Genomic DNA, 25258 nt, shown 5'->3' on the forward strand with positions numbered 1-25258 from the left:
GACCAATTATTTCTCATTAGGATATCAGGGTTTATGGAGAGCGGATGTTTTTGGTCAGAATTGTAGAATATATGTTTGATATTTAAATAAATAATAATAAAAACAGGAAAGCTTTTTACTTCAAAGAACACCATAACCCGAATAAAGAGAATTTAATAGCTCCAAATATCAATCTGTTGTGGTCAAATTTCTGAGGTTTGTGCACTGGATTCTCCTTATTTATATAGAATTAAATTTCTGATAAACACCAAATATGTGCTAAGTGAGTGGACTCAAAAATGGGTGTATTATATTAAAAAGGGGTACTTTAATGATGTATTAATTAAGGAGTGTACATATTTATACAATCAGCCTTTTTCTTTTCTTTTTTTTTTTTTTTTACATTTATGGCATTTGGCAGATGCCCTCATCCAGAGTGACTTACATTTTTACATCGACTTACATCGACTAACCCTTTTAATATGTTCAATATGTTATTCATCTTTATCACCACATTATCTGTGTGAAGCTGCTTTGAGACAATGATCATTGTTAAAAGCACAATACAAATAAAAATGAATTGAATTAAAAAAACAATTATTTACCTGCTGGTTAAATCTGTTTCCTTCTAATATGTTGAATCTCCCCTTGTTATATGTTGAATATGTCCCTAAGTAATATGTTGAATCTGTCCCCTTGTTATATGTTAAATATGTCCCCGAGTAATATATTGAATATGTCCCTGAGTTATATGTTGAATCTGTCCCCTTGTTATATGTTGAATATGTCCCTGAGTAATATGTTGAATCTGTCCCCTTGTTATATTTTGAATATGTCCCTGAGTAATATGTTTAATCTGTCCCCTTGTTATATGTTGAATCTGTCCCCTTGTTATATGTTGAATATGTCCCTGAGTAATATGTTGAATCTGTCCCCTTGTTATATGTTGAATATGTCCCCGAGTAATATATTGAATATGTCCCTGAGTAATATGTTTAATCTGTCCCCTTGTTATATGTTGAATCTGTCCCCTTGTTATATGTTGAATATGTCCCCGAGTAATATATTGAATATGTCCCCGAGTAATATGTTTAATCTGTCCCCTTGTTATATGTTGAATCTGTCCCCTTGTTATATGTTGAATATGTCCCTTAGTAATATGTTGAATCTGTCCCCTTGTTATATGTTGAATATGTCCCTGAGTAATATGTTGAATCTGTCCCCTTGTTATATGTTGAATATGTCCCCGAGTAATATATTGAATATGTCCCTGAGTAATATGTTTAATCTGTCCCCTTGTTATATGTTGAATCTGTCCCCTTTTTATATGTTGAATATGTCCCCGAGTAATATATTGAATATGTCCCTGAGTAATATGTTTAATCTGTCCCCTTGTTATATGTTGAATCTGTCCCCTTGTTATATGTTGAATATGTCCTCGAGTAATATGTTGAATCTGTCCCCTTGTTATATGTTGAATATGTCCCCGAGTAATATATTGAATATGTCCCTGAGTAATATGTTTAATCTATCCCCTTGTTATATGTTGAATATGTCCCCGAGTAATATATTGAATATGTCCCTGAGTAATATGTTTAATCTGTCCCCTTGTTATATGTTGAATCTGTCCCCTTGTTATATGTTGAATATGTCCCTTAGTAATATGTTGAATCTGTCCCCTTGTTATATGTTGAATATGTCCCTGAGTAATATGTTGAATCTGTCCCCTTGTTATATGTTGAATATGTCCCCGAGTAATATATTGAATATGTCCCTGAGTAATATGTTTAATCTGTCCCCTTGTTATATGTTGAATCTGTCCCCTTTTTATATGTTGAATATGTCCCCGAGTAATATATTGAATATGTCCCTGAGTAATATGTTTAATCTGTCCCCTTGTTATATGTTGAATCTGTCCCCTTGTTATATGTTGAATATGTCCTCGAGTAATATGTTGAATCTGTCCCCTTGTTATATGTTGAATATGTCCCCGAGTAATATATTGAATATGTCCCTGAGTAATATGTTTAATCTGTCCCCTTGTTATATGTTGAATATGTCCCCGAGTAATATATTGAATATGTCCCTGAGTAATATGTTTAATCTGTCCCCTTGTTATATGTTGAATCTGTCCCCTTGTTATATGTTGAATATGTCCCCGAGTAATATATTGAATATGTCCCTGAGTAATATGTTTAATCTGTCCCCTTGTTATATGTTGAATCTGTCCCCTTGTTATATGTTGAATATGTCCCCGAGTAATATATTGAATATGTCCCTGAGTAATATGTTTAATCTGTCCCCTTGTTATATGTTGAATCTGTCCCCTTGTTATATGTTGAATATGTCCCTTAGTAATATGTTGAATCTGTCCCCTTGTTATATGTTGAATATGTCCCCGAGTAATATATTGAATATGTCCCTGAGTAATATGTTTAATCTGTCCCCTTGTTATATGTTGAATCTGTCCCCTTGTTATATGTTGAATATGTCCCTTAGTAATATGTTGAATCTGTCCCCTTGTTATATGTTGAATATGTCCCCTTGTTATATGTTGAATATGTCCCCTTGTTATATGTTGAATCTGTCCCCTTGTTATATGTTGAATATGTCCCTTAGTAATATGTTGAATCTGTCCCCTTGTTATATGTTGAATCTGTCCCCTTGTTATATGTTGAATATGTCCCCTTGTTATATGTTGAATCTGTCCCCTTGTTATATGTTGAATATGTCCCTTAGTAATATGTTGATTCTGTCCCCTTGTTATATGTTGAATATGTCCCTTAGTAATATGTTGAATCTGTCTCTTTGTTATATGTTGAATATGTCCCTTAGTAATATGTTGAATCTGTCCCCTTGTTATATGTTGAATATGTCCCCTTGTTATATGTTGAATCTGTCCCCTTGTTATATGTTGAATATGTCCCTTAGTAATATGTTGAATCTGTCCCCTTGTTATATGTTGAATATGTCCCTTAGTAATATGTTGAATCTGTCCCCTTGTTATATGTTGAATATGTCCCTTAGTAATATGTTGAATTTGTCCCCTTGTTATATGTTAAATATTTCCCCTAATAATATGTTGAATTTGTCCCCTTGTTATATGGTAATTATGTCCCTTGGTAATATGTTGAATATGTCCCCTTATGTGTTGAATTTGTAGCCTATAATACGTTGAATCTGTCCCTGAGTTATATGTTTAATATGTTCCCTTGTTATATGTTGAACCCCTCCCCGGTAATATGTCGGACGCTGGACGTGTCACGTGTGATGTTCCGTGGTTTTTTTTTCCATTGTCCTTAGCAACCGCAGTGTTTACCTTCGCAGCCATGACGGAGAGCAGCGAACAAGTGGAGTTAAGGTAAGACATTTATCAAGAAGTAAACAACAACAATTTATACACCCCTAAATAATCCTAAAAGTTCTTATTAGGGTTTATATATATATATTAAGTGTATTTCCTTACGTTACGGATTTCTTGAATCTGATTAATCAAAACACGTTCATTACATTTCTCTAACAGAGATTTCCGGTTTATATGGTCGCCCTTGTTTATACTGCATCATCTTATCATTCACTTACAGCAACCTGTATCTCCTTATCATTTAATACTATAGCGCTGCTGAAAACACATCATCAGCAAGATTCACAGCTATTCTAATGGTTTCCACTACAAACAGCAATACAAGCCATCAGCTGTTACACATAAAACCATTACAGGATGGATGGATGGATGGATGGATAGAGAGTGAGTGAGTGAGTGAGTGAGTGAGTGTCCACTAATGGTTTCTAATGGTGTCCAGGAGATATGAGTTGCCAAAGGTTCTTAGTCATATCCACTAGCTGTAACATACCTCCAACAGAAGGTATCTAATTACCAGTAGAGACCCAAAGGGACCATAACAGTTTCCTTCTCTCCTTCTCTCTCTCTCTCTCTCTCTCTCTCTCTCTCTCTCTCTCTCTCTCTCTCTCTCTCTCTCTCTCTCTCTCTCTCTCTCTCTCTATATATATATATATATATATATATATATATATATATATATACATATACAATGGTTAAAATGAAATTCTGTATGTCTGCATATATATATATATATATATATATATATAATTTGACTGTAACCATTAAAACCATTACAAATCCTATGACCCTTTTTGTCAGCAGCTAATAAACAGCAATAACACAAAATGTGTTAAAGAAAAATCATATCATCTTTGATATTATTCTGTAAGAAGACTTTTACATTTTGAAAATAAGTTTTAGGTGTTAAGAGTCAAAAAAAAAAAAAAAGGCTGTCATGCTGTTAAAAAAAACAACCCAAATTCTTCTTGGAAAAAGTTCTTGGAAAAAGTATGACAAAGGACAGAAGCTGCAGAGCAAACCGAGTCCTCCTGCGTCTTACCGCAAACTCCATACTTCCTGCCATTTCTGTGTCTAAATGTCTCAAAATATCTGCTGTTTTGTTTCACCACTAGACACTCAAACTCACTTCTTGAGCTGGAGAACGAGATGTTTGAGAGCTTCCTGAGTCGGCTGGATTCTCTCAAACTGGACTCACAGCTTGCGTCCCAGATGGAGACAGGAGCGGTGAATGCGCTATTATGGCTCATGATGTAAAGGTTAAGAATAATAATGTCATTTCTTCCGAGATACAAAAGCTGATGCACATTCGTTTTGCAGATAAATCATGAAACGAAACCCGAAAGCAGCGGAACATCTCAGGAGCCACCAAACGTCCTGAAGGTGGAACTGAAGTATTACATTGCAGTGTGCGAGCTGGAGAAGATGAGGAAAGCGCAGCACAGCACACGTTCAGCACCAGTATATAACGCCAAGTATTATAAGGTCAGTGTTTAACCAGTAAATCGTTTTTGCTTGACTTGGTAAAAAATTCATGAAACCAAACCAAATGAAACCAATTCATGAAACCAAAAAGCTTTTATTGTCATTCCAATCATATAAAGCTGACTCAGTACACAGTGAATTGAGAAATGTTTCTCCAGAACCCCAGTGCTATATAACCAACATAGAGCCACATCACACAACATAGAGCTCCATAACAGAACACAGAGCTAAGGACTGGAGTAAGGGGTCCTCGCCACATAAAAGTGCATCATCTGCAACCTAGTGCAGACAGTGCAAGACGAAAAACAGTGCAAACAAACAATACAAACAGTGCGGGACAGATACACAAAATACCACCGACCAGTAAACCTACTGTATAATATGTTATGCAGCACAATGTGCAAAAAAGGGAACTGTAAAGAAAACGTGCACTTTTATTTGTGCTTGTACTGTTGTACTGTAACCCTGTATTAAGCATGTATTACATGAATCCTCAGGTTTATAGCTTTAAATCATTACGACTGTTGGGAGATTTTAAGGGATATACAGACAAAATTCAAACATTAATATGATACAGTGTAGTCAGATTTGGGATTTCTGAACATAATTGAAGCATCTCTGGATATATGACAATATGTGAAAGATACAGATTGCAATTGAATACAGTACAGTTAAGAGGAGAATTTCGGCATTATGCTACACTGGGAATATTACTGAAGATGTTCTATTGGATTTATCAGGAATGTGGAATTAAAAGGCAAAATAAATTCAAATGTGAATATTGAAGACCACTCTGTGCAGCTGAGGATGGTTCAGCATGAACAGTTTGAGGATCCATGAAGTTACTGAGCAACTCAAGAACTATGAGAATTGTTTTTTATTGTATTTATTATATGGGTGGATATTATATGGATGGGCACCCCCCTAACTGAGGCCAATGATATGATACACTAAAGATACAAAGAGCACTATATTTTTTTACATATATGTATCTATATATAGCTATATATATATATATATATATATATATATATATATATATATATATATATATACAGTGAGGAAAATAAGTATTTGAACACCCTGTTATTTTGCAAGTTCTCCCACTTAGAAATCATGGAGGGGTCTGAAATTGTCATCGTAGGTGCATGTCCACTGTGAGAGACATAATCTAAAAAAAAAAATCCAGAAATCACAATATATGATTTTTAAACTATTTATTTGTATGATACAGCTGCAAATAAGTATTTGAACACCTGTCTATCAGCTAGAATTCTGACCCTCAAAGACCTGTTAGTCTGCCTTTAAAATGTCCACCTCCACTACATTTATTATCCTAAATTAGATGCACCCGTTTGAGGTCGTTAGCTGCATAAAGACACCTGTCCACCCCATACAATCAGTAAGAATCCAACTACTAACATGGCCAAGACCAAAGAGCTGTCCAAAGACACTAGAGACAAAATTGTACACCTCCAAGGCTGGAAAGGGCTACGGGGAAATTGCCAAGCAGCTTGGTGAAAAAAGGTCCACTGTTGGAGCAATCATTAGAAAATGGAAGAAGCTAAACATGACTGTCAATCTCCCTTAGACTGGGGCTCCATGCAAGATCTCACCTCGTGGGGTCTCAATGATCCTAAGGAAGGTGAGAAATCAGCCCAGAACTACACGGAAGGAGCTGGTCAATGACCTGAAAAGAGCTGGGACCACCGTTTCCAAGGTTACTGTTGGTAATACATTAAGACGTCATGGTTTGAAATCATGCATGGCACGGAAGGTTCCCCTGCTTAAACCAGCACATGTCCAGGCACGTCTTAAGTTTGCCAATGACCATTTGGATGATCCAGAGGAGTCATTGGAGAAAGTCCTGTGGTCAGATGAGACCAAAATAGAACTTTTGGGTCATAATTCCACTAAACGTGTTTGGAGGAAGAAGAATGATGAGTACCATCCCAAGAACACCATCCCTACTGTGAAGCATGGGGGTGGTAGCATCATGCTTTGGGGGTGTGTTTCTGCACATGGGACAGGGCGACTGCACTGTATTAAGGAGAGGATGACCGGGGCCATGTATTGCGAGATTTTGGGGAACAACCTCCTTCCCTCAGTTAGAGCATTGAAGATGGGTCGAGGCTGGGTCTTCCAACATGACAATGACCTGAAGCACACAGCCAGGATAACCAAGGAGTGGCTCTGTAAGAAGCATATCAAGGTTCTGGCGTGGCCTAGCCAGTCTCCAGACCTAAACCCAATAGAGAATCTCTGGAGGAAGCTCAAACTCCGTGTTTCTCAGTGACAGGCCAGAAACCTGACTGATCTAGAGAAGATCTGTGTGGAGGAGTGGGCCAAAATCCCTCCTGCAGTGTGTGCAAACCTGGTGAAAAACTACAGGAAACATTTGACCTCTGTAATTGCAAACAAAGGCTCCTGTACCAAATATTAACATTGACTTTCTCAGGTGTTCAAATACTTATTTGCAGCTGTATCATACAAATAAATAGTTAAAAAATCATACATTGTTATTGCTGGATTTTTTTTTTTAGATTATGTCTCTCACAGTGGACATGCACCTACGATGACAATTTCAGACCCCTCCATGATTTCTAAGTGAGAGAACTTGCAAAATAGCAGGGTGTTCAAATACTTATTTTCCTCACTGTATATATATATATATATATATATATATATATATATATATATATATATATATATATAGATACATATATGTAAAAAAATATAGTGCTCTTCAATTCAATATGTAATTGAATAATTGAATATAATTCAAAATAAAATAAAAAGAAAAATATATGAAATAAAACCAGAAGTTCTTTTCTTGTTCTGACTCCAGGAAAATGCAGCTCTACCTCTGCCATGTTAATCTTTATTGACTCTCAGGTCACGCCTCCGTCCCCGTAGTGTTGTGATACGTCATATTCATGTAGCAGCAGTGGCGATGAGAGAACGTGATCGAGAAATGGTTTAGCGAGGAGAAATCAATCAACATATCGAATATTGGTCACAAATTACAGGTCACTTTCTAAATAGGAAAAATTTTGCGCATCTACTAATAATATAAATCGAATTTTTCTGTGGGAATATGTTAAAAATTATGCATGACTTTATCCAATGCACACTTTTAAAATTAATGCATGCAAAACATTTCTTTATTTACCGATGCAGAACGGTGAATCTTACCATCCTTACAATAATTCATATCAACAGTCTGCTAAAATGGTATAGGACTGCAGTTTGCATGAACAGTTCTACATTTGATAAAAAATGGACATTTAGTGCCAGTTGCATGAAATTTTCTCTTCATTTAAACTAGGAGACCTAAACCTGTTCCAGCATGACAATACCACACTGCTGTGCACAAAGCAAACTCCATGAAGACATAGTTTACATGGGTCCAAGTGGAAGATCTCCTGCTATAAAGCTCTAGCATCAACCCTATTAAACACCCTTGTGGCTGAATGAGCACAAATCTCCACAATCACACTCCAAAAATGTAGTAGAACATTTTTCCAGAAGAGTGGAGGGAATTGTAAGAGCCAATTGGGACTAAATGTGGAATGCAATGCTCGAAAAGCGCATACTATACGTATGTCCTGGTGTACGCAAACTTTTGGCAATATAGTGTATGTTTGGATTTGATCAAATCTCGGATTCTGCGTTGGGCTTAATTTTGTTTATTAAGTTAATTAATAAACAAAAGAAGTTTATTAAATTGTTAATTTTGTGGATGTTAGTTTCAAAGTGAATATGCCAAATGGGAGAGTCCAAAGGCCTTTGTAGAAATGTAATTCATCCCAAAGTTCGTGTTTCAACGAAAAAAAATTATGCAAAAATAAAAAATTACATTCCTGTGAGAAAAAACAGGCACAATTCTTGTGTCTTGGCACAACAGAAGTAGTAATCGCTTCTCTTCCTGTCAGTCTTCTATAGAGGACTCTGAAAGGCGGCTGGCAGAGATCAAGAGAGAAAGACATGACTTTGAAGAGTTTGTTGCTAAAACACAACAGACAATACTGGGCCAGTCGCAGAGGGCACAGAAGGTAATCCAGTACATCGAGCGTGACATAAAAACGAAGGTAAGCTGAAAGAGGCCTGTGCAGGCATGAGCTAATAATGAGTCGTACTTATCGGGTATGAAAGAAATAATCCGTCTGTGCTTGGAACCACATTAAGATGTTTAGGACACACTTAGATTTACTGTATTATGTAAAAGTGGACAAAAGAATCAGGATGTAGCTGAATGCTGTAAAATGATGAGGCAGCCATATTGAATATTAGAGCAGGGGGTCAGTTACTGCATTTCATTGGCCCTGTATTTGTACTCTGTATATGTCAATATGAGGTGGTATCAAAACGTTTCGAGACTAATGGTGCTAACTGGCACTATTCTGACCACGTGTGTTACCACGTCTGCGATTTCATCACGGACAGCAAGTTAAAACAAAGAGCAAATGTGAAATTCTGCGTGAAATTGGCGAATCTGCTATGAAAACGTTTGACATGATACACGTTTGACATACGGCGATGCTGCGACGAGTCGTTCAGGGTGTTTTGAGTGACCTGCGCGCTTCAAGAGCAGAAGAACATCACTGGAAGATCAGGAAAACCTCCAAAAAAGCTCAACCACCGAAAATGTCGAAACCATTCGGCTACTTGCGCATGCTGATCGTCGGAGAACAATCCACACGATCTCACTTCCGCACCCACCCTACTCACCTGATTTGGCTCTTGTGGACTTTGTCCTCTTTCCAAAGATCCAGCTTAAAGGCAGCAGTTTTTACACCATTATGGAGATCCAGCTCGAATCGCAGAAAGGCTCTTGGCACACTTTGAAAAGAAGCTTTCCAGGATATATTCCAGAAATGACAGGAACGCTGTGGAAGGGGACTATTTTGAAGGTGATTGTGTGTAAATGTAGATAAATAAAGTACTTTCTTGTATACAGAGCTAGCCTCGAAACTTTTTGACACCAACTCATAAAATCTAATCTACACAAATTTTCAACAACGTGGCAGAACTTAAGCATAAATTATATAACACAAAAATTTTGCGTTTTTTTTAAATGATCACAACTCGGATTCAGGTTTGACTGGCACTAAATTCCTTGCTGTTTGCTCGCACAGAAAGCTCTGACAGAGAGGATGCGTAGAAGAAACAGATTTTTGCAGATGCAAACCATGAAGCAGCAGCAGCACTCTGTGAATCAGAAGGAACAGATGCAAGAGACGGTATGCCCGATCAACTTGGAACACCTGAAGCAAAAAAACACACAGTCTGAGGAGCTTCTGCAAAAATCCCAAGAGCAAGTGCAATGTCAAAGAGCGCTGCTTCGAAAGAATCAGCAAGGCCTAAACGCTTACAAGGTACAGATCCAGAACACATGCTCCAAGCTTTTATATTATTCAGTCATTTTCCTTAAAAAAAAATACATTCTCTGTCGTTTGGTTCATCAGATTTTGCTACACCAACTGTTGTCTTGTAGAACCCTGTGGCCTGCAAGTTTTCTTCGTTTCTTGCACACTTGATTCGGCTAATCAGCTCTGAGATGAAGAATCGTAGACAATAATATGTGCAGTGCAGCACACACAGAAAAATCAAGGTACAGGAATGTGCCATTTTTTTTTTCACACTCCAGCTGTACCTCTGAACATTGGCACATTTTTGTACCTTCTCGTTCTACTTCTAAGAGAACATTTATGCACCTCTTGTAATAGAAATGCACGTTTGTACGGTTAAAATTTTTTTTTTTTTGACAAATCCGTTCAGCAGAACATTAATTTAATGGATAATCATCAGGATGTAATTGAAACCATACCAGGACACAAAGGTAAATTTCTATCACTAGGGGTGGAAAAATGTTCTTTTAGGGATACAAACAAGAAGTACCAATATTCAGAGGTACATTATTGTTACATTGCAGCTGGTGCGACAAAGCATTTGTCCTCTATTAGGTACATGCCTTTACCTAGATTTTTCTGAGTGCAGGATCTCCAGGTCCAGAGTTGGATATTAGAGCAGTGCAAAAAAAATAATAATTGGCATAGGATCAGAAGGGGTTTCATTTATTGCTTTCTATCCATGCAGTTTCTTTTTATGTTGCAGAACATCCATGAATGAAGGAAGGAAATTATTTTCTGTTTTCACATACAATATAGCATCCATAGGCAACCTCACCACCTTCTTCCATTTTGATGTAAAGTAGGCAAAATAACCCCTAACAGTTAAGCACAAAGTTCTTCGTCCTAAAGACTTACTCGCTGTTACAAAGGCGCTGCTACTGGAGACTCATTCTATATATGTTAAACAAACTTCTCTTCTGGTGTCACTGTGAATGTTGCTATGTTACTATAGAAACAAGAACGTATTAGAACAAGAAATGCATTGACACTTGCGTAACATTTGTTGCAGCAGCACTCTGTATGAACGAGTAAGTCTTCAGGATTGGGAACTTTGTGCTTAACCAGTAAATTTCTCAAACCGTGAACTACTAAACCCTTTAATGGTCACAATTACACGTGACCACACGTTTCTCGGTTGCAGGAACGGCTCAAGAAGGAAATGCAGAAGTCGGAATTACTAAGCAAAAAAATCACTTCACACGAGGAAAAACTGTCGAAGATCAGAGAGCAACAGCAGAAGGCAGAGAAGGTCAGGATGCACTCATATACTATTAAATCTCAAACCTAAGTACAGCCCTTGATCAGCTGTCTATGTGCGTGCATCACTGTCATGTTTTTTCCTTTTTTTTTTTTTTTACTTGCTTTTACAAAAGCTTCATATTAATCTTTTTTTTATTAAATTTTTTTATATATAATTTCAAAATCAAAAAGACTACACTATATAACTAAAAAATATGTAGACACATGACCATCACAGTTATATAAATGCAAAAGGTTGTCTCTGATGCTCTATAAGTGCTCGACTGGTCCCATACACTCCAGGGAACAATGAAGGCATGTTTCTAGACTTATCTCTGTTCAGGTTCCAAATGATGGATATTCCACTTAATATACATCCAATTGAATCACTAGTGGTATTTAAACAACTTTTCTAAATAAATTCCTTCTGAGATTCAGTCACTCTAAATGACAGTGTCTGCCAAAAGGCATAAATAAATTGGGGAGGTGGAAGCTCAGTGGTTAAGGCTCTGCGTTACTGATCAGAAGGTTGGGGTTTAAGCCCTGGTATTGCCAGGCTGACACTCTTGGACCCTTGAGCAAGGCCTGTAATCCTCTTATATCCAGAGACCTGTATAATAGCTGACCCTGGGTTATAACCCCAGCGTCCTAGCATCACTAGGATATCCAAAGAAAATAATTTCACCGTGCTGTAAAGCACATGCGACAAATAAATGCACTTCTGCTGTTCTTCTTAACTATAAAAGTAATCATAACCTGGAGTTGGTCCTCACCTCCTATATTCTGTGAAAAGCTTTCCATTTCTATTCTGTGGGAATTGGTGTCCATCCAGTCAAAAGAGCACGTGTGAGTGCTTTTGGAATGTGATTCATCACTCCAAAGAAGATTCTTTGACTGCTTCAGAGTTCATGGGCAATGTGTTTTACAGCGTCCAGTCAAAGCTTGCCATGTTGATGTTCTGTCCAGAGGCATTTGAGAACTTTGGGAAATCATTCATATGGAGGGTTGTTAACATATGTTTTAGCATACCCAGATTAGGTTTAACATTATGACCACCTGCCTAATATTGTGTTGGTCCCAGTTTCTCTGCCAAAACAGTGCTGCCCCATCAAGTGTCACAGCATTAACTTCAGCAATTTGAGCTATAGAAGCTCGTCTGTTGGATCGGACCACACGGATCAGACTTCGCTCCCCACGTGCATCAATGATCCTCGGCCACCCATGAACCTGTCACCGGTTTACCACTATTCCTTCCTTGGAGCACTTTTGATAGATACTGAGCACTGCAGACCAGGAACATCCCACAAGAGCTGCAGTTTTGGAGACGCTTCGACCCAGTCGTCTAGAAATCACAATGTGGTTGTCAAACTCATTTAAATGATTATGCTCGCCCATTTTTCCTGCTTCTAACACGCCAACTTTGAGGACAAAATGTTCACTTGCTGCCTAATAAATCCTACATTTAGTGTTATTCACTTCACTGCTAATAATGTTATGCCTGATCAATGTATATTTGGATTAATGATACATTTTATTTAAAAAAATTTTGGAGACTGTAAACTTTCAACCAATATAAAAAAAAAAAAAACCTTAATCCGACCAAACACTGCTGTCAGCTTGAGATGCTGTCAAGACTCATGTGCCACAGTTGAATATTTAAAAATGTTTTATATGATTTAAATGTATGTTATTGACTGGTACATGATTTAAAGGCTAAAATCCAAGCAATACTCACTGATTTAAATCAATGTCAGACTTCATCTATCTTTCAGTAAGCACTTTATCCTGGTCAGTGTCACAGGGATTAACTGGGGTTTGTTGCAGGACATTATGCACACAATCACTTCATTACGTACACATGATATCACCGCCAGGCAAATCAATGCAGCAGATCTTCATGTTTTTGGAAGGAAACTGGAGAACCTATTAAGATTTTTTTTTGAGAAATAAAAACTGAACGCTTTACCTTGACATTTATATATTTATGGATAAATAATTTCTTTCCACAGTAAATATGTTCTTAGATAAACATCTCTTTGTGTGTCCCGTATGTAGGAGCGAGCTCAAGCTAAGGCGCTGAACAAGAAGCTGAAAACCCGGTTGGCCAATTTCCGTGTCCCTGATGTCATGAAATACATTGAGGCCAAGACCACAAATGATCGGCTCAGGCAGACTGTCAAGACCTTGGAGCGCAAGGAGGGGATTGCTCAAGTGAGCCTAAAAAAACGCATACATCGTCCATAATGAAATTCTGAGCTGTGAAGATTTAAGCCTGATGGACCTGTAAAGCATATTTTTTACCATCTAACAATCAATTGCCCAGACTTTAAATTCACGAAGTATAATGAATTTTTTATATAATATAATTAATTGTGGTAAGTTTGGGAACAAAGCACATATGGCTGAAAATGCCATGTTCGCCAATATATTTGTCCATATAGTGAAGGTAAGGAGTCTCGTGTCAGAGCTTTTTTTTACAGAGGTAAAGCTGTAGTTTTCTTATACTGTTTGTCTTCAGGATGGAATCCTATGTTCCAGTGACATAAAAAAGATGTTGCATAACTTCATGACAGAGAATAATATAGTTATTGTTTGTGTACAATATGCAGATGGCATCAAAGACCAAGAAAACCAGCACAGAGGATCATCAGGCTTCCGCAAGCGCGATGACCACCGATCAACCGAAATGGACTTGTACACCATCCTGCAGGGGTGCGAGCTACTTTTAAAATGCCCAAATTAAAATGATCTTCCTACGAGATGCTAAGTAATTATATATATATTTATACACACACAAACACTGAGTAAACTTTATATATACACTGATCAACATGACGTGACATTATGTGTCAGAACACCTGTTAGTGTTTAGCAAATTAACATTTTATCCTCAAAGTTGGCGTGTTTCGAAGCAGGAAAAATGGGGGAGCGTAATAATTTGAGTGAGTTTGACAAGGGCCGAATTGTGACGTCTAGACAACTGGGTCAGAGCATCTCCAAAACTGCAGCTCTTGTGAGATTTTCCTGGTCTGAAGTGCTCAGTCTCTATCAAAAGTGCTTTAAGGAAGGAATAGTGGTGAACCAGTGACAGGGTCATGGGCAGCCGAGGATCATTGATGAACGTGGGGAGCGAAGTCTGATCTGTGTGGTCCGATCCAACAGATGAGCTCCTGTAGCTGAAACTGCTGAAGAAGTTAATAGTGTTAATGCTCAATGGATAAGGACTGTTTTGTCAGCAAAAGGGGGACGAACACAATATTAGGCAGGAGGTCAGAGTTATATCTGATCAGTGTATGTTGGCGTACTTTGCAGAACTGCACGAACCTTTATGGCACAATACAACTCAATAAATTTATGGTCACTACCTTACTCTGATGACTTGCATTAAATGGTACAGTACAGGACAGGAGCCTCAAGCAGACTTTCAAATGATCATCAGTCATGGTGAAAACGTATTTGGGCTTAATAATCTTCATTTGGGAAAAGGCTGACTCACATCATGCGTGGTGACCCGTGTGCTAGAAAATAGACTTTTTTTCCCCCCAGTTAAACGCGATGGCTGTATTGGGCACCCTTGCCATAGCACGATCAAACAAGGATCGACTGAAGCGTCTATAAAATCCAAAGCACCCACTTTATTAATGAGAAAGTTTATTAGTTAGTGCTGTGTATATTAAATGCTACATACAGATATTTAGCATGAATGTCACATCCATCTCCACATGAAGTTTTCTTACTAACTTATCCACAATCTATAAATTGAAAAAAGCTAAAGGAGTTAAAGTGTGCCATGGAGCACAAACGTGTTTTTTTTTTTTTTTTTTAAACAGAGTACAGGAACTAACACAGCAGGCATGCACGAGGCAGAGTGCAGGACCGCAGAGGAAGGTGGGCGTGCTCAAAAACCCCTCACCATAACCTCAATCCACCTCATTAGCCAGCACTCCTTCCTCTCTGGCCCTGACCCTCCTACCAAGTATATATATTCATATAGAAATTATAAACAACATTAATTAAAAAATGAATATACAATGCAAATGTGGAAGAAAAAAAAAAAAAAAGGCATACATTTTTTTTATTTTTTTTTATCTCAAACCCCGACTGCCCTTCCGAGTCACTTTTAATGCCTGTGTGTGTGTGTGTGTGTGTGTGTGTGTGTGTGTGTTTGGGGGGGGGGGGGGGTGTTCAATAACACACATATGTGTGTGTGTGTGTGTATTTAAAAAAACCTCAATGACCACGATATAAAACATGGAGGCTATGGAGTCGCCCTGAAATCGCTCCTGCTTTTAAGGCCAAATGTAGCGAGAGCTCCGACCTCCACACGACACACGTTAATTATAATACTGCTGCACGACCCCCTGGAGTCATCAATCACAGCCACATGTAAATGGGGGGTGGGGGTAAGAGCCTCGCACGACCTCGGTTGTGCAAAAACGACCAGAGATTGGCGTACGTTTATCCTGCACTCGCTCAGGGCATAGGGTGCCAAAGAACATGACAGTCATACTATGAGTCACAGTAAACAACATGTATGGGGGGGGGGGAATAAAAATAATATACAGAGCAATCGCGTTAACCTACACAGGAAATATGCATATTCTCCCTTCTTAAGTCATGGCCTGAAATAGGTTTCGCTCTCATTCCAAAGCAAAAAGGTGACATTAGGGGTTGGGGGCGGCATTTTACAGTATAAATGCAGGCAAGTAAACAGGAAATATAATAAATCTATACAGGCTGTAGAAATCTCACACATGCTACTGTACAGGGGGGAAAAAAAACAAACCAGGAATCATATTCAACACTTGCTGACTTCTCATCCACATGAGGAAGCAGACCCAAATCGACTAGGTGCACAAAACTACGCTTGTATAAAACATCACCACCACCATAGTCTTCATCATCATGGTACGCATAGGAATCTACAAATCATAATGAATGAATGACAAATAAAAATGGACAATCGGAGAAAGAAAAAAATATTGAATAATAAAAAAATACAAAATTCTATAAAAGTTTTTTTTAAAGTAAAGACTAAAAGACATGACGCATACATACTAAAACTATGTACTTACAGTAACACAGCTGCTTCAGGACAGTCACACTTGTGGGAATATGAGCTGTATAAATGAGTGACGTATATATTTCTATATAGTATATATATTTTTCTTACGTATATTGCAGTAAAATGTAGAGACGGTGATGGACTACCTGGTTAACAACATGCCCTTCTGGGGTGTCATACAGTACTTACTTTTTTTTTTTTTTTTTGGTACATCCGAGGGCACACACGCGCAGACATGTATACAACACACTTACAGACAGCATGAATTGTTCATAATATCGTAATAGCACAATGCAGTCCACACCCCCCCTCTTTTTCTTAACATTTGGCCAGATAGGTCTTAGCTGAGGTGTCTAAAAAGCAGGCAGTACAGTTAGAAACAGTGATCAGAGTAGATATATACAGTATTCTTCATTTTAGAGGATGACTAGGGACTGACCCATGTCCTCTCATATCGTCCTTGATTTGGAGAATTTGGGATTTGCAAAAGAAACTCAAAGGAAGCACAAAAACTAGATCTAAAACCTACCTACTGACTATATCTTTTTTTTTTTTTACTTTTTCTTTCTTTTTATATATATTATAACCAATATAAGTCCAACGCTCGGATGGATAGATTAATCGAACTGAAAGCGGAAAGACTGGCATAAAGACTCCAGAGCTATTTCTTCATCTCGGACAGCTACGAAACTCTTCTCTCCCTGTTTGGAAACTTGTCCTTCATTATTTTTCCTTTCAAACTGTAACAAAAAAACAAAAATGAGTCAGGAATCAAGGCAGAAGAAAGGAAGGAAGGAAGGAAGGAAGGAAGGAAGGAAACAATGCTTCTAATTTCTCAGCACCTATTGCTTTGTCCAAGATAAAATGGTACACAACAGAATAATGAAGTCATCCACTGTATGTATATGCAAGTAACAAAGTGATTATTCCACTTGCTTAGTATTTGAAGCGATCTAAAAACAGGGGAAAAAAAGAAAAGCAAAAAACAAACAAGGGTTACTGAATAAGAGAAGAAACTGGGTATCCGCCTCCTTCGGCGGTGTGTTGGACCGTGTGCTCCTGGAGCAAGCTGAGATCGGCGAAGCGTTCTCCGCACCACACGCACTTGAACTGCGCATCCCTGGAGTGTACGCTTTGGTGCTTGGCGAGGTGCTCGCGCTGCTTAAAGCCCTTGTCGCAGCTGGCGCATTTGTACGGCTTCTCGCCGGTGTGGACGCGCCGGTGGCGGTTCATTTCCGAGGAGTACTTAAAGCGTTTTTCGCAGTCTGGGCACTTGAGAGGCTTCTCTCGCGAGGGGTCACAGCGGTGCTGCACGAACTCAGACGATGAGAGAAAGCGGCGGTCGCACAGCGAGCACTTCAGGGGCTTCTCGTTGCAATGGGTGGTTTGGTGGCGCTGCAGCGTCGCCGCTTTCTTGTAGGCCTTGCCGCAGACGTCGCACTTATACGGCTTGTCCGGGTTGGTGGGCGTGTTCGAGCTCTCGCCGCACTTGTGCCGCAGCAGCTCGCCCGACTGGCTGAAGCCCTTGCCGCACGAGGCGCATTTGAACAGGTTGTCCATGCCGTGCACGTGCTGGTGGTAAAGCAGGTGTGACGGCTGCAGGAAGCCCTTGTCACACAGGTTGCATTTGAACGGCCGGTCTCCGGAGGCCGTGTGCGTGCGGCGGTGGCGCACAAGCGCGTACTGCTGCTTGAAGCTCATCTGACAGTCGTCGCAGTGATACGGCCGTTCCTCGGAGTGCGTGCGCTCGTGCTGCCGCAGGTCCGATGGACGCTTGAAGCCCTTGCCGCACGTGGCACAGCGGAACGGCCGGGCGCCCTGCGGCTGGCACTGGTGGTGCAGCAGCTCAGACGATTCCTTGAAGTGAAGCTCGCACACGTTACACTTGAACAGGTGCTCCCCCGAGTGTGCGTACATGTGCCGCACCAGGTGCGAGCGATGCTTGAAGCTCTTTTCGCACACTGCGCACTTGAACGGTCGCTCTGAACTGTGGGTGCGTTGGTGGTGCTGCAGGTGGGACTGCTGGCTGAAGCTCTTGTCGCATGTCTCGCACTTGAAAGGCTTCTCGCCCGTGTGCACGCGCTCGTGCCGTGTCAGTTCCGACAGGTGCCGGAAACCCTTCGAGCACACAGAACACTTGTAGGGCCTGTAAGGAGCTGATGACTCGAAAAGGGGCTGCCCAGACGCGCCGACCGCCGCGCTGCTGCTCGCCGACGCGCCATCGCTGGAAGGTTGCGCTGGATTGTTGCTGCCCGACGACGTCGGTGTGGCATTTCCAGAAGATCCGGGCCGGTAGGTTTTCTCGCAGATGGAGCATTTCATTGGGTTTCCGCTGTTGTGCGCGTTGTGATGCTGTGCCAGTGACGTGAGCAGCGAGAAGCCCATTTTGCACACGCCGCACACAAACGGCTTCTGCTCGACCTGCACACACTGGTGCTCCAAGAGGTCTGTGGCTTGGTGAAAGATCTTCAAGCACTGCGTGCACTGGAACGAGCGGTCCTGGCTCACCATGCACTGGTGCTCGTGTGGATTGGCAAGATGCGAGATGTCGTGGCCGCAAGCGCCGCATTTGTGGCCTCCTTCGCTCCCCACCTGTAGTGAAGGCTGCTGTGCCTGAGCCGGGTGCTGCTGCTGCTGACTGTGCTGCTGGCTGTGATGTTGCTGCTGCTGTTGCTGCTGTTGCGTCTGCAAAGCGTCCGGCTGCAGCACGATGCCGTACACGGCGCATCCGAGCGCATTCTCCGCCCCCGGCGGGATAGTGTGGACGACGGGAGGCGGCGCGACGGCATGCTGCTGCCACGCCTCAGTCATCCGCGCCCGTGTGTATGGATTCAGCTTGGTGCCGTAGTGTGACCGCTTGGTGTGGGAATCCAGGGGGAAGGGGTTGCTGGACTGGCCGCGATGCGACAAGTGGGGGGGCAACGAGGAACTTATTTTGACGGTTTAGTTGGACCAACACAGGTGAGAAATGGGAAATATATTGCACCTCAATCCTCCAGGAGTGTTCGCTGGCTCCGAAAAGTGCTCAGAACACCGCGTGTGAGGGCATCCTCCAAACAGTAAAATAACAGTACAGACGATGTAAAGACGGAGGTGCACCAGTTCTGGATTCCTTCCAATTTTTTCACTCCTGAAAAAGAAAGTTTGTTAATGAATCAGTTGTGGTAGACAAAAACACATTTTGTGCATCACCTTTTATCAATCTTGAACTACCAAGTTGTAAGGTCTAATAAAGTGTTTAATTATCTTGTTCCTGACATCCTTTGGTCTTGCCCATGGAGGTGGAGGGGTTTGAATAAAAGACGTTGATTCTGTGACTGGTGTCTTTTATACATATAATGAATTGGAATTGGGAATTCTTTTTTAAATGTACAGGAATAATTTGGGTGTGTGGTGGTCAGGATTCTTGCTGGTTGGTAGGGGATCAAATAGTTATTTCACTTGTTTAAATACAAACACATACATGTGTATTTATATATATATGTGTGTGTGTGTGTGTGTGTGTGTGTGTGTGTATATAATATTAATGTATTATATGTATATGTAATGTTTTTTCTGGATTTTTTTTAATAACCTGTCTATTTGTAAAAAATTCTAGACTACTCATTTCTTTGTTAGGCAGCAAAATCTCAAATAATTATTTCCCCAACTGTATTTCCTAGGACAGTCCTTATTTCAAAAGTTTTCTGATCCACAATTAAAACTACATCTCTCGTTATTTCACATCAATGTAAGTAGCTTATAAGTGGGATTTTTTTTTTGCTCAATTTGTAGCCTGTGTATCCCTCGATGGGATTCTAGTTTTTATAACATTACAATCAACCCCTAATAACTCGCAGCTTGGAAAATTTGCCAAAAGTTCTCATTTAAAATGAACAGCAAATTGTAGATTATCTTACAATTCGCGGGAATGCGCAGTGATACCAAATGTTCAGGAATGTTAGGAATAACATTTTAAACTATGTTTTCACTAAGTGACATGTCTAGAGGAATTCACTAAGGTCCAAAATGCGCGGATTTTCAAAACTCGCGAGGGTTTCAGAATGTAAGACCGCTGTATTTGCTTGCAGATGCTGCATATTGGAAAATTTCCTTTTTTTTTTTATGTAGCTGATTTCTTTTCAGCACATTTCCCCTCTTAGACATAAAAATATTATCTTTAGTTAAATATATGTACAATTTGTACAGTTATTCTGCATAAAGGTTGACCGATTCATCGGTTTTGTTGATTAATCGGCACAGATAGTGCATAAAACCATACTGATAGTTTTTCCGGTATGCGTTGGTTGCTGGAAAGAAGTGATTTAGTTTTTTTTTTTATTCAGTATCCATTTTACAAACTATCTGGAGATTAATCTGTTATAGGCAACTTGAAATCAGGTAGCTCGAGGTGGTAAAGTCGTATAAGATGGACTTCTGATCGGAAAGGTCATGAGCTTCCCAGCATCACCAAGCTGGGCCCTTGAACAAGGCCCTTAACCCTTAAATGTTAAGCTGTATAAATAAGATAACCAAGTTGCTCTGGATAGAAGAATCTGCCAAATGTACACACTGTAAGGTGAATTGCACAAACACACATTTTATAAGCTGTTAACTATTTCAATTTATAAAGATGCCACGCTTATGCGACTTGTATTTTATAGATTTATAGAAAAGTAATTGGTATGATAAGATTATTAAATACAACCGTAAAAAGTCTAAACTTGCCCCATGGTTTTAGTGACACTTGTACATTTGGGTGTTACCAGAGAAACAGTGTTGGGAAGAATCAGCAGGATATTGAACAGTATTTGGTAATAGAGGTGTTACAGTGAGTCACTTTGTATAACTTTTCGAAAACTGAGAATCATCTACTAGCTCGTCATATATTCCTTCCTTCCAAGAGGATAAATGTACCGTTTGTTCTTGCATCAAGAAGAAGAAAAGACAGCAACTGCTACTGTGCAAGTCAATTACATGCAAAATAAACCTTCTTTTCAACACCTAACATTCACACCTGCTGTAAATACATTACACTTTTAACACCTTTCCTTATATTTAGCTTACAACATGATAACATGATGTATACCGACACCAGACCTCATTTATCTCGTTTTCTAAAGATGGATGGGAATGTTTGCACAAAATAAAAGCCAAACTTGGAAAAATTCTGCTGGATTGTGAACATTTTCAGAATTTTTTTTTTTTTAGACTTGCACAAGTGTGTCGAGAAAAGACAATCACCTGTAAGTTACCAGGCATGTTACTGACAAGTTACCAACTCGCTTCTCAGTCAGAAATCCTTCACGTCCCCAACAGTGTCATGTAAAGAAAAGAAAAGGTCAGTGGCTCTAGGAGCGAAGGGTTGCACAGCTTTTAAACAAATTTCACAAATACAAACGACTTTTCACACGTCGTCAGACAGAGATTTTAAACTTGTACGATCACAATGGCCTTGTGATTCTCTCTCACTTGTGGATCCAATGGCCTTGACTGTACGACGATAACAAGTACCAAATCCTAGGCTACAACGCATGTTATGTTTAGGGCTGAAACGATTCTTTGAGTAACTTGAATACAAAAAAAAGGAGCACCGTGTTTCCCCATGGACCATTATTACTGACGCACCACCTGGTAAATTCTGGAGCACTCTGGACACGTGACACTGAAGAGGCTGGGGAATGAAAAAAAATGGAAAAACTGAGAAAAAACAGCGAAGGGGAAGATTCATATGGAAGCCTGTTTCCGCCACAAAGAAAATTTTGCCCAATTCCGACTTTTTTTCTCGGCCAATAGGGCAGCGTCACCCACTCTGCAGTGCCAGAAAGCTTTACACAAAGAAAATGGCCTACAATTAATACAATCGCATGGTATCAAACTAAGCCTCTGATCCCTGGTGAAAACTGTCTAACAATCAGCTCTGGTGAAGACGGAACGCTGCAGATGAAGCAGAGGAGCCTTGTTTCGTTCATGGTTACATGGTGGAAATTTTGGATGTTTACGAGAAATAAAGTCTGAATTGCAAGAAAAAATTGTCGGGATTAGGCAAAATATGTGGTGGAAACGGGCTTCTTTAAGATTCAGGCCAAAGAAAACGTCAGAAACTTCCAAAATTTGGGATCATTTTAAGAGAATTCTGATTTATTTTTACTTATTTTTTTATTTATACATTTGTATTTTGATGTAATATGGCAATTAAATGCACTAAATGGGTTTCGTTCACACAGATGTTCTTGTATTGCAATTTCAGCAATAAACTAATTACCGATTATTTATCCGATTAATCTACGGAATAATCGGTGGGAAACCCGATTACTAAAATAATCGATAGCTACAGCCCAAATAAACATGCATTTGCATAAAGCACCCGGATTTGTCTATGGCCATAATTAACATACAGCCCAATTTTACGTATGTTAGATAATAACTGCATTTTATTGGCTCTTGTAACGTGCACAACGACAAAGTTGAATCTAATCTAAATGTTAAATTTTTGTTGACACTCACGCTATTTAATCTTATTTATAAATAAAATATGCTCACTGCATATAAAATGGTTTAAAATCAGTTGAGGTTTACATAAGCCAGTCTTCTCATGCATCGGTCTACACACACTGGAGTACGAGCAAAACACTCCCGAATTACTTAATTCTCCATCACACCAATTTCTCGTACAAACGCCTTCACCTATAAACGACGCCCGGATAAATACGATTGAACGCGGGTCGAAATGCAAGAGATTCCGTTTAAAAGGGAAAGAACGAGCTCGATCTTTTGGCGTATATTGCATACAAGATCTTGTATTGCATCCGTTTGGCTGGTGTGTACACTAGGCCGTCCTACAGCAAACATTTTGAAGCCGAACGCCTCGAATCGTGTCTGAAAAGCGTAGCTGATGAGTAACTTCACACATCTCTGAACACTTGAGAGACTCGGGTATTCTTGGGATTTTTTTAGGATCAAGTGCTGGCTTGTTGTATGTTCCAGGAATGAGGCTTTTTCTTTTTTTTTTTTTTTTACTCGTCACATTACAGCACAGCAAAATTCTTTCTTCTGATATCTCAGCTGGGGTCAGAGCACAGGGTCAGCCATTATACAGTGTCCCTGGATCACAGAGGGTTAAGGGGCCTTGCTCAAGGGCCCAGGAGATCCTAAAATGACAAAGCTTGGTGATACTGAACCCCTGACCTTCTAATCAGTAACCTAAAGCCTCAAGCACTGAGCTACCACTTTCCTGGGAAAACGAGACGGATTTCAGGAAGGAAATGTGTCCAACCTGCCATTTATTTGTCGATTGTGTATGTTAATATTGAAGATTGATTGCATTCATAATATAACTTCTTGTGCATCATGTAATAAATGTGATAAGTAGGTTTTTAATGAAACCCTGTGATAAAGATGAAGAGTTGAGAAGCTCTGGAGCAGGTCAGGAAGAAGGAGATGATGCTGGTGCTGCTCAGAAACTCCTATTGTTCTGGCTGGAAATGAATCCTCTATGCTTCCCATTCCAGATTTGAAGAAATTAACTACGGGAAGCTGGAATACTGGATAAAAACCTGCACACTTTCAATAAAAAATATAAAAACACCGGCGTTTCTTTTCGCTCCTCATTTAAACCCTAAACATTTTCCCCCCACTTGTTTACCCACATTAGCATTAGCACCTATTTGATTTGGATTTTTTTTCTACACCACGAATATGCAAAAATACATACATTAAAAAGAAAAGTTATATTTAAAAAAAAAACTATTAACGCTGTATGAAGGAAATATAAAAAACATTTGCTTTTTGTGGATTTATTTTTTCTGCATTATATAGTAAAGCTGCTCATTGATACCGGAGTGCAAGCACGCTAAACCCACAGGATACACCATGTTAATTCACGAAATAACACGTTTAAATACTTTACTACAGCATTGCATACCTTGTTGTTCCTCCTCACACAGGTCGGCATTCGAATTAGGTGATTTCTCCTCCTTTAAAATGGATTAAAACACGCTCGGCTTTTGAAACCAACCGTAGGCCGTAATCCGATCCGCGGATTTTCCTGAACGGTGCACGCCGCAGGCCGCTCACTCAACCCGGCTGTGAAAAGCACCGCGAAAAGCGGGGCAGTCTCTCTCTAAACAACTCGAATTGACATCCAGGGTGTCCAATGTGCCTATGAGAAAAACTCTCGATGTGGAAAAGGGCGTCTAAAGCACGCGTTTTGAACTTATTTTCGCTTTCACGCCAGCAGCACCAGAGGCTCCGTTTGACCACCAAACCGCCCAACAGGAACCTGAATAATAAATAATTGGCATCATACCGAGCACATACCGGAAACCTGGTGCGATTTTATTTCAAATAAGCACACGATTCTCACCAAACACACCCGCATTCACACACAAAACAATTCACTATTTTCTTCATTTGTTTAAACACACACTTGTGGTTTTTATTTTTATTTTTTGCGACACATGCGCAGGTTCTTATTATTTCTTATTTCAAGCGTGCACAAAAAAAATGTCGCCAGATATCTTCAGCTCGGGGCGGCTCACAGCACTACAAACAGGAATGCATCTAAAACGCTTTTTTTTTTTCTTCCTGCTAACTTTCACGCATTCTAACGTACATTTTAACAAGTCTTGTATTTTTGCACTGTTTATTTTTACGGAATTCTGGTATATCGTTCTTGTATAAATCCGGAACTCTTTTCAGTCGGTATTGTTGCAGGTCGGACTCTGTAGTTGTGCA

The 25258-nt window shown here is 39.6% G+C and overlaps 2 protein-coding genes across 2 annotated transcripts; one reads left to right on the forward strand and one right to left on the reverse strand.

Moving 5' to 3' along the window:
* Positions 1-62: 62 nt before the first annotated feature.
* On the forward strand, positions 63-17532 carry cfap263 (cilia and flagella associated protein 263). Its single transcript, XM_083561119.1, has 9 exons — positions 63-195; positions 3283-3340; positions 4456-4567; positions 4661-4825; positions 8761-8916; positions 9964-10203; positions 11381-11488; positions 13534-13689; positions 14088-17532. The coding sequence occupies exons 2-9, from the start codon at positions 3309-3311 to the stop codon at positions 14205-14207; spliced, it is 1089 nt and encodes a 362-aa protein (XP_083417245.1). The 5' UTR covers positions 63-195; positions 3283-3308; the 3' UTR covers positions 14208-17532.
* On the reverse strand, positions 16016-25182 carry znf319b (zinc finger protein 319b). Its single transcript, XM_083561053.1, has 2 exons — positions 24447-25182; positions 16016-19673 (listed from the first exon to the last, which is right to left on the reverse strand). Exon 2 carries the CDS (start codon positions 19352-19354, stop codon positions 17540-17542), a length of 1815 nt encoding a protein of 604 aa, XP_083417179.1. The 5' UTR covers positions 19355-19673; positions 24447-25182; the 3' UTR covers positions 16016-17539.
* Positions 25183-25258: the final 76 nt, after the last annotated feature.

Source organism: Silurus aristotelis (assembly GCF_946808225.1).
Source record: "Silurus aristotelis genome assembly, chromosome: 14".
Lineage (NCBI taxonomy): Eukaryota > Metazoa > Chordata > Actinopteri > Siluriformes > Siluridae > Silurus > Silurus aristotelis.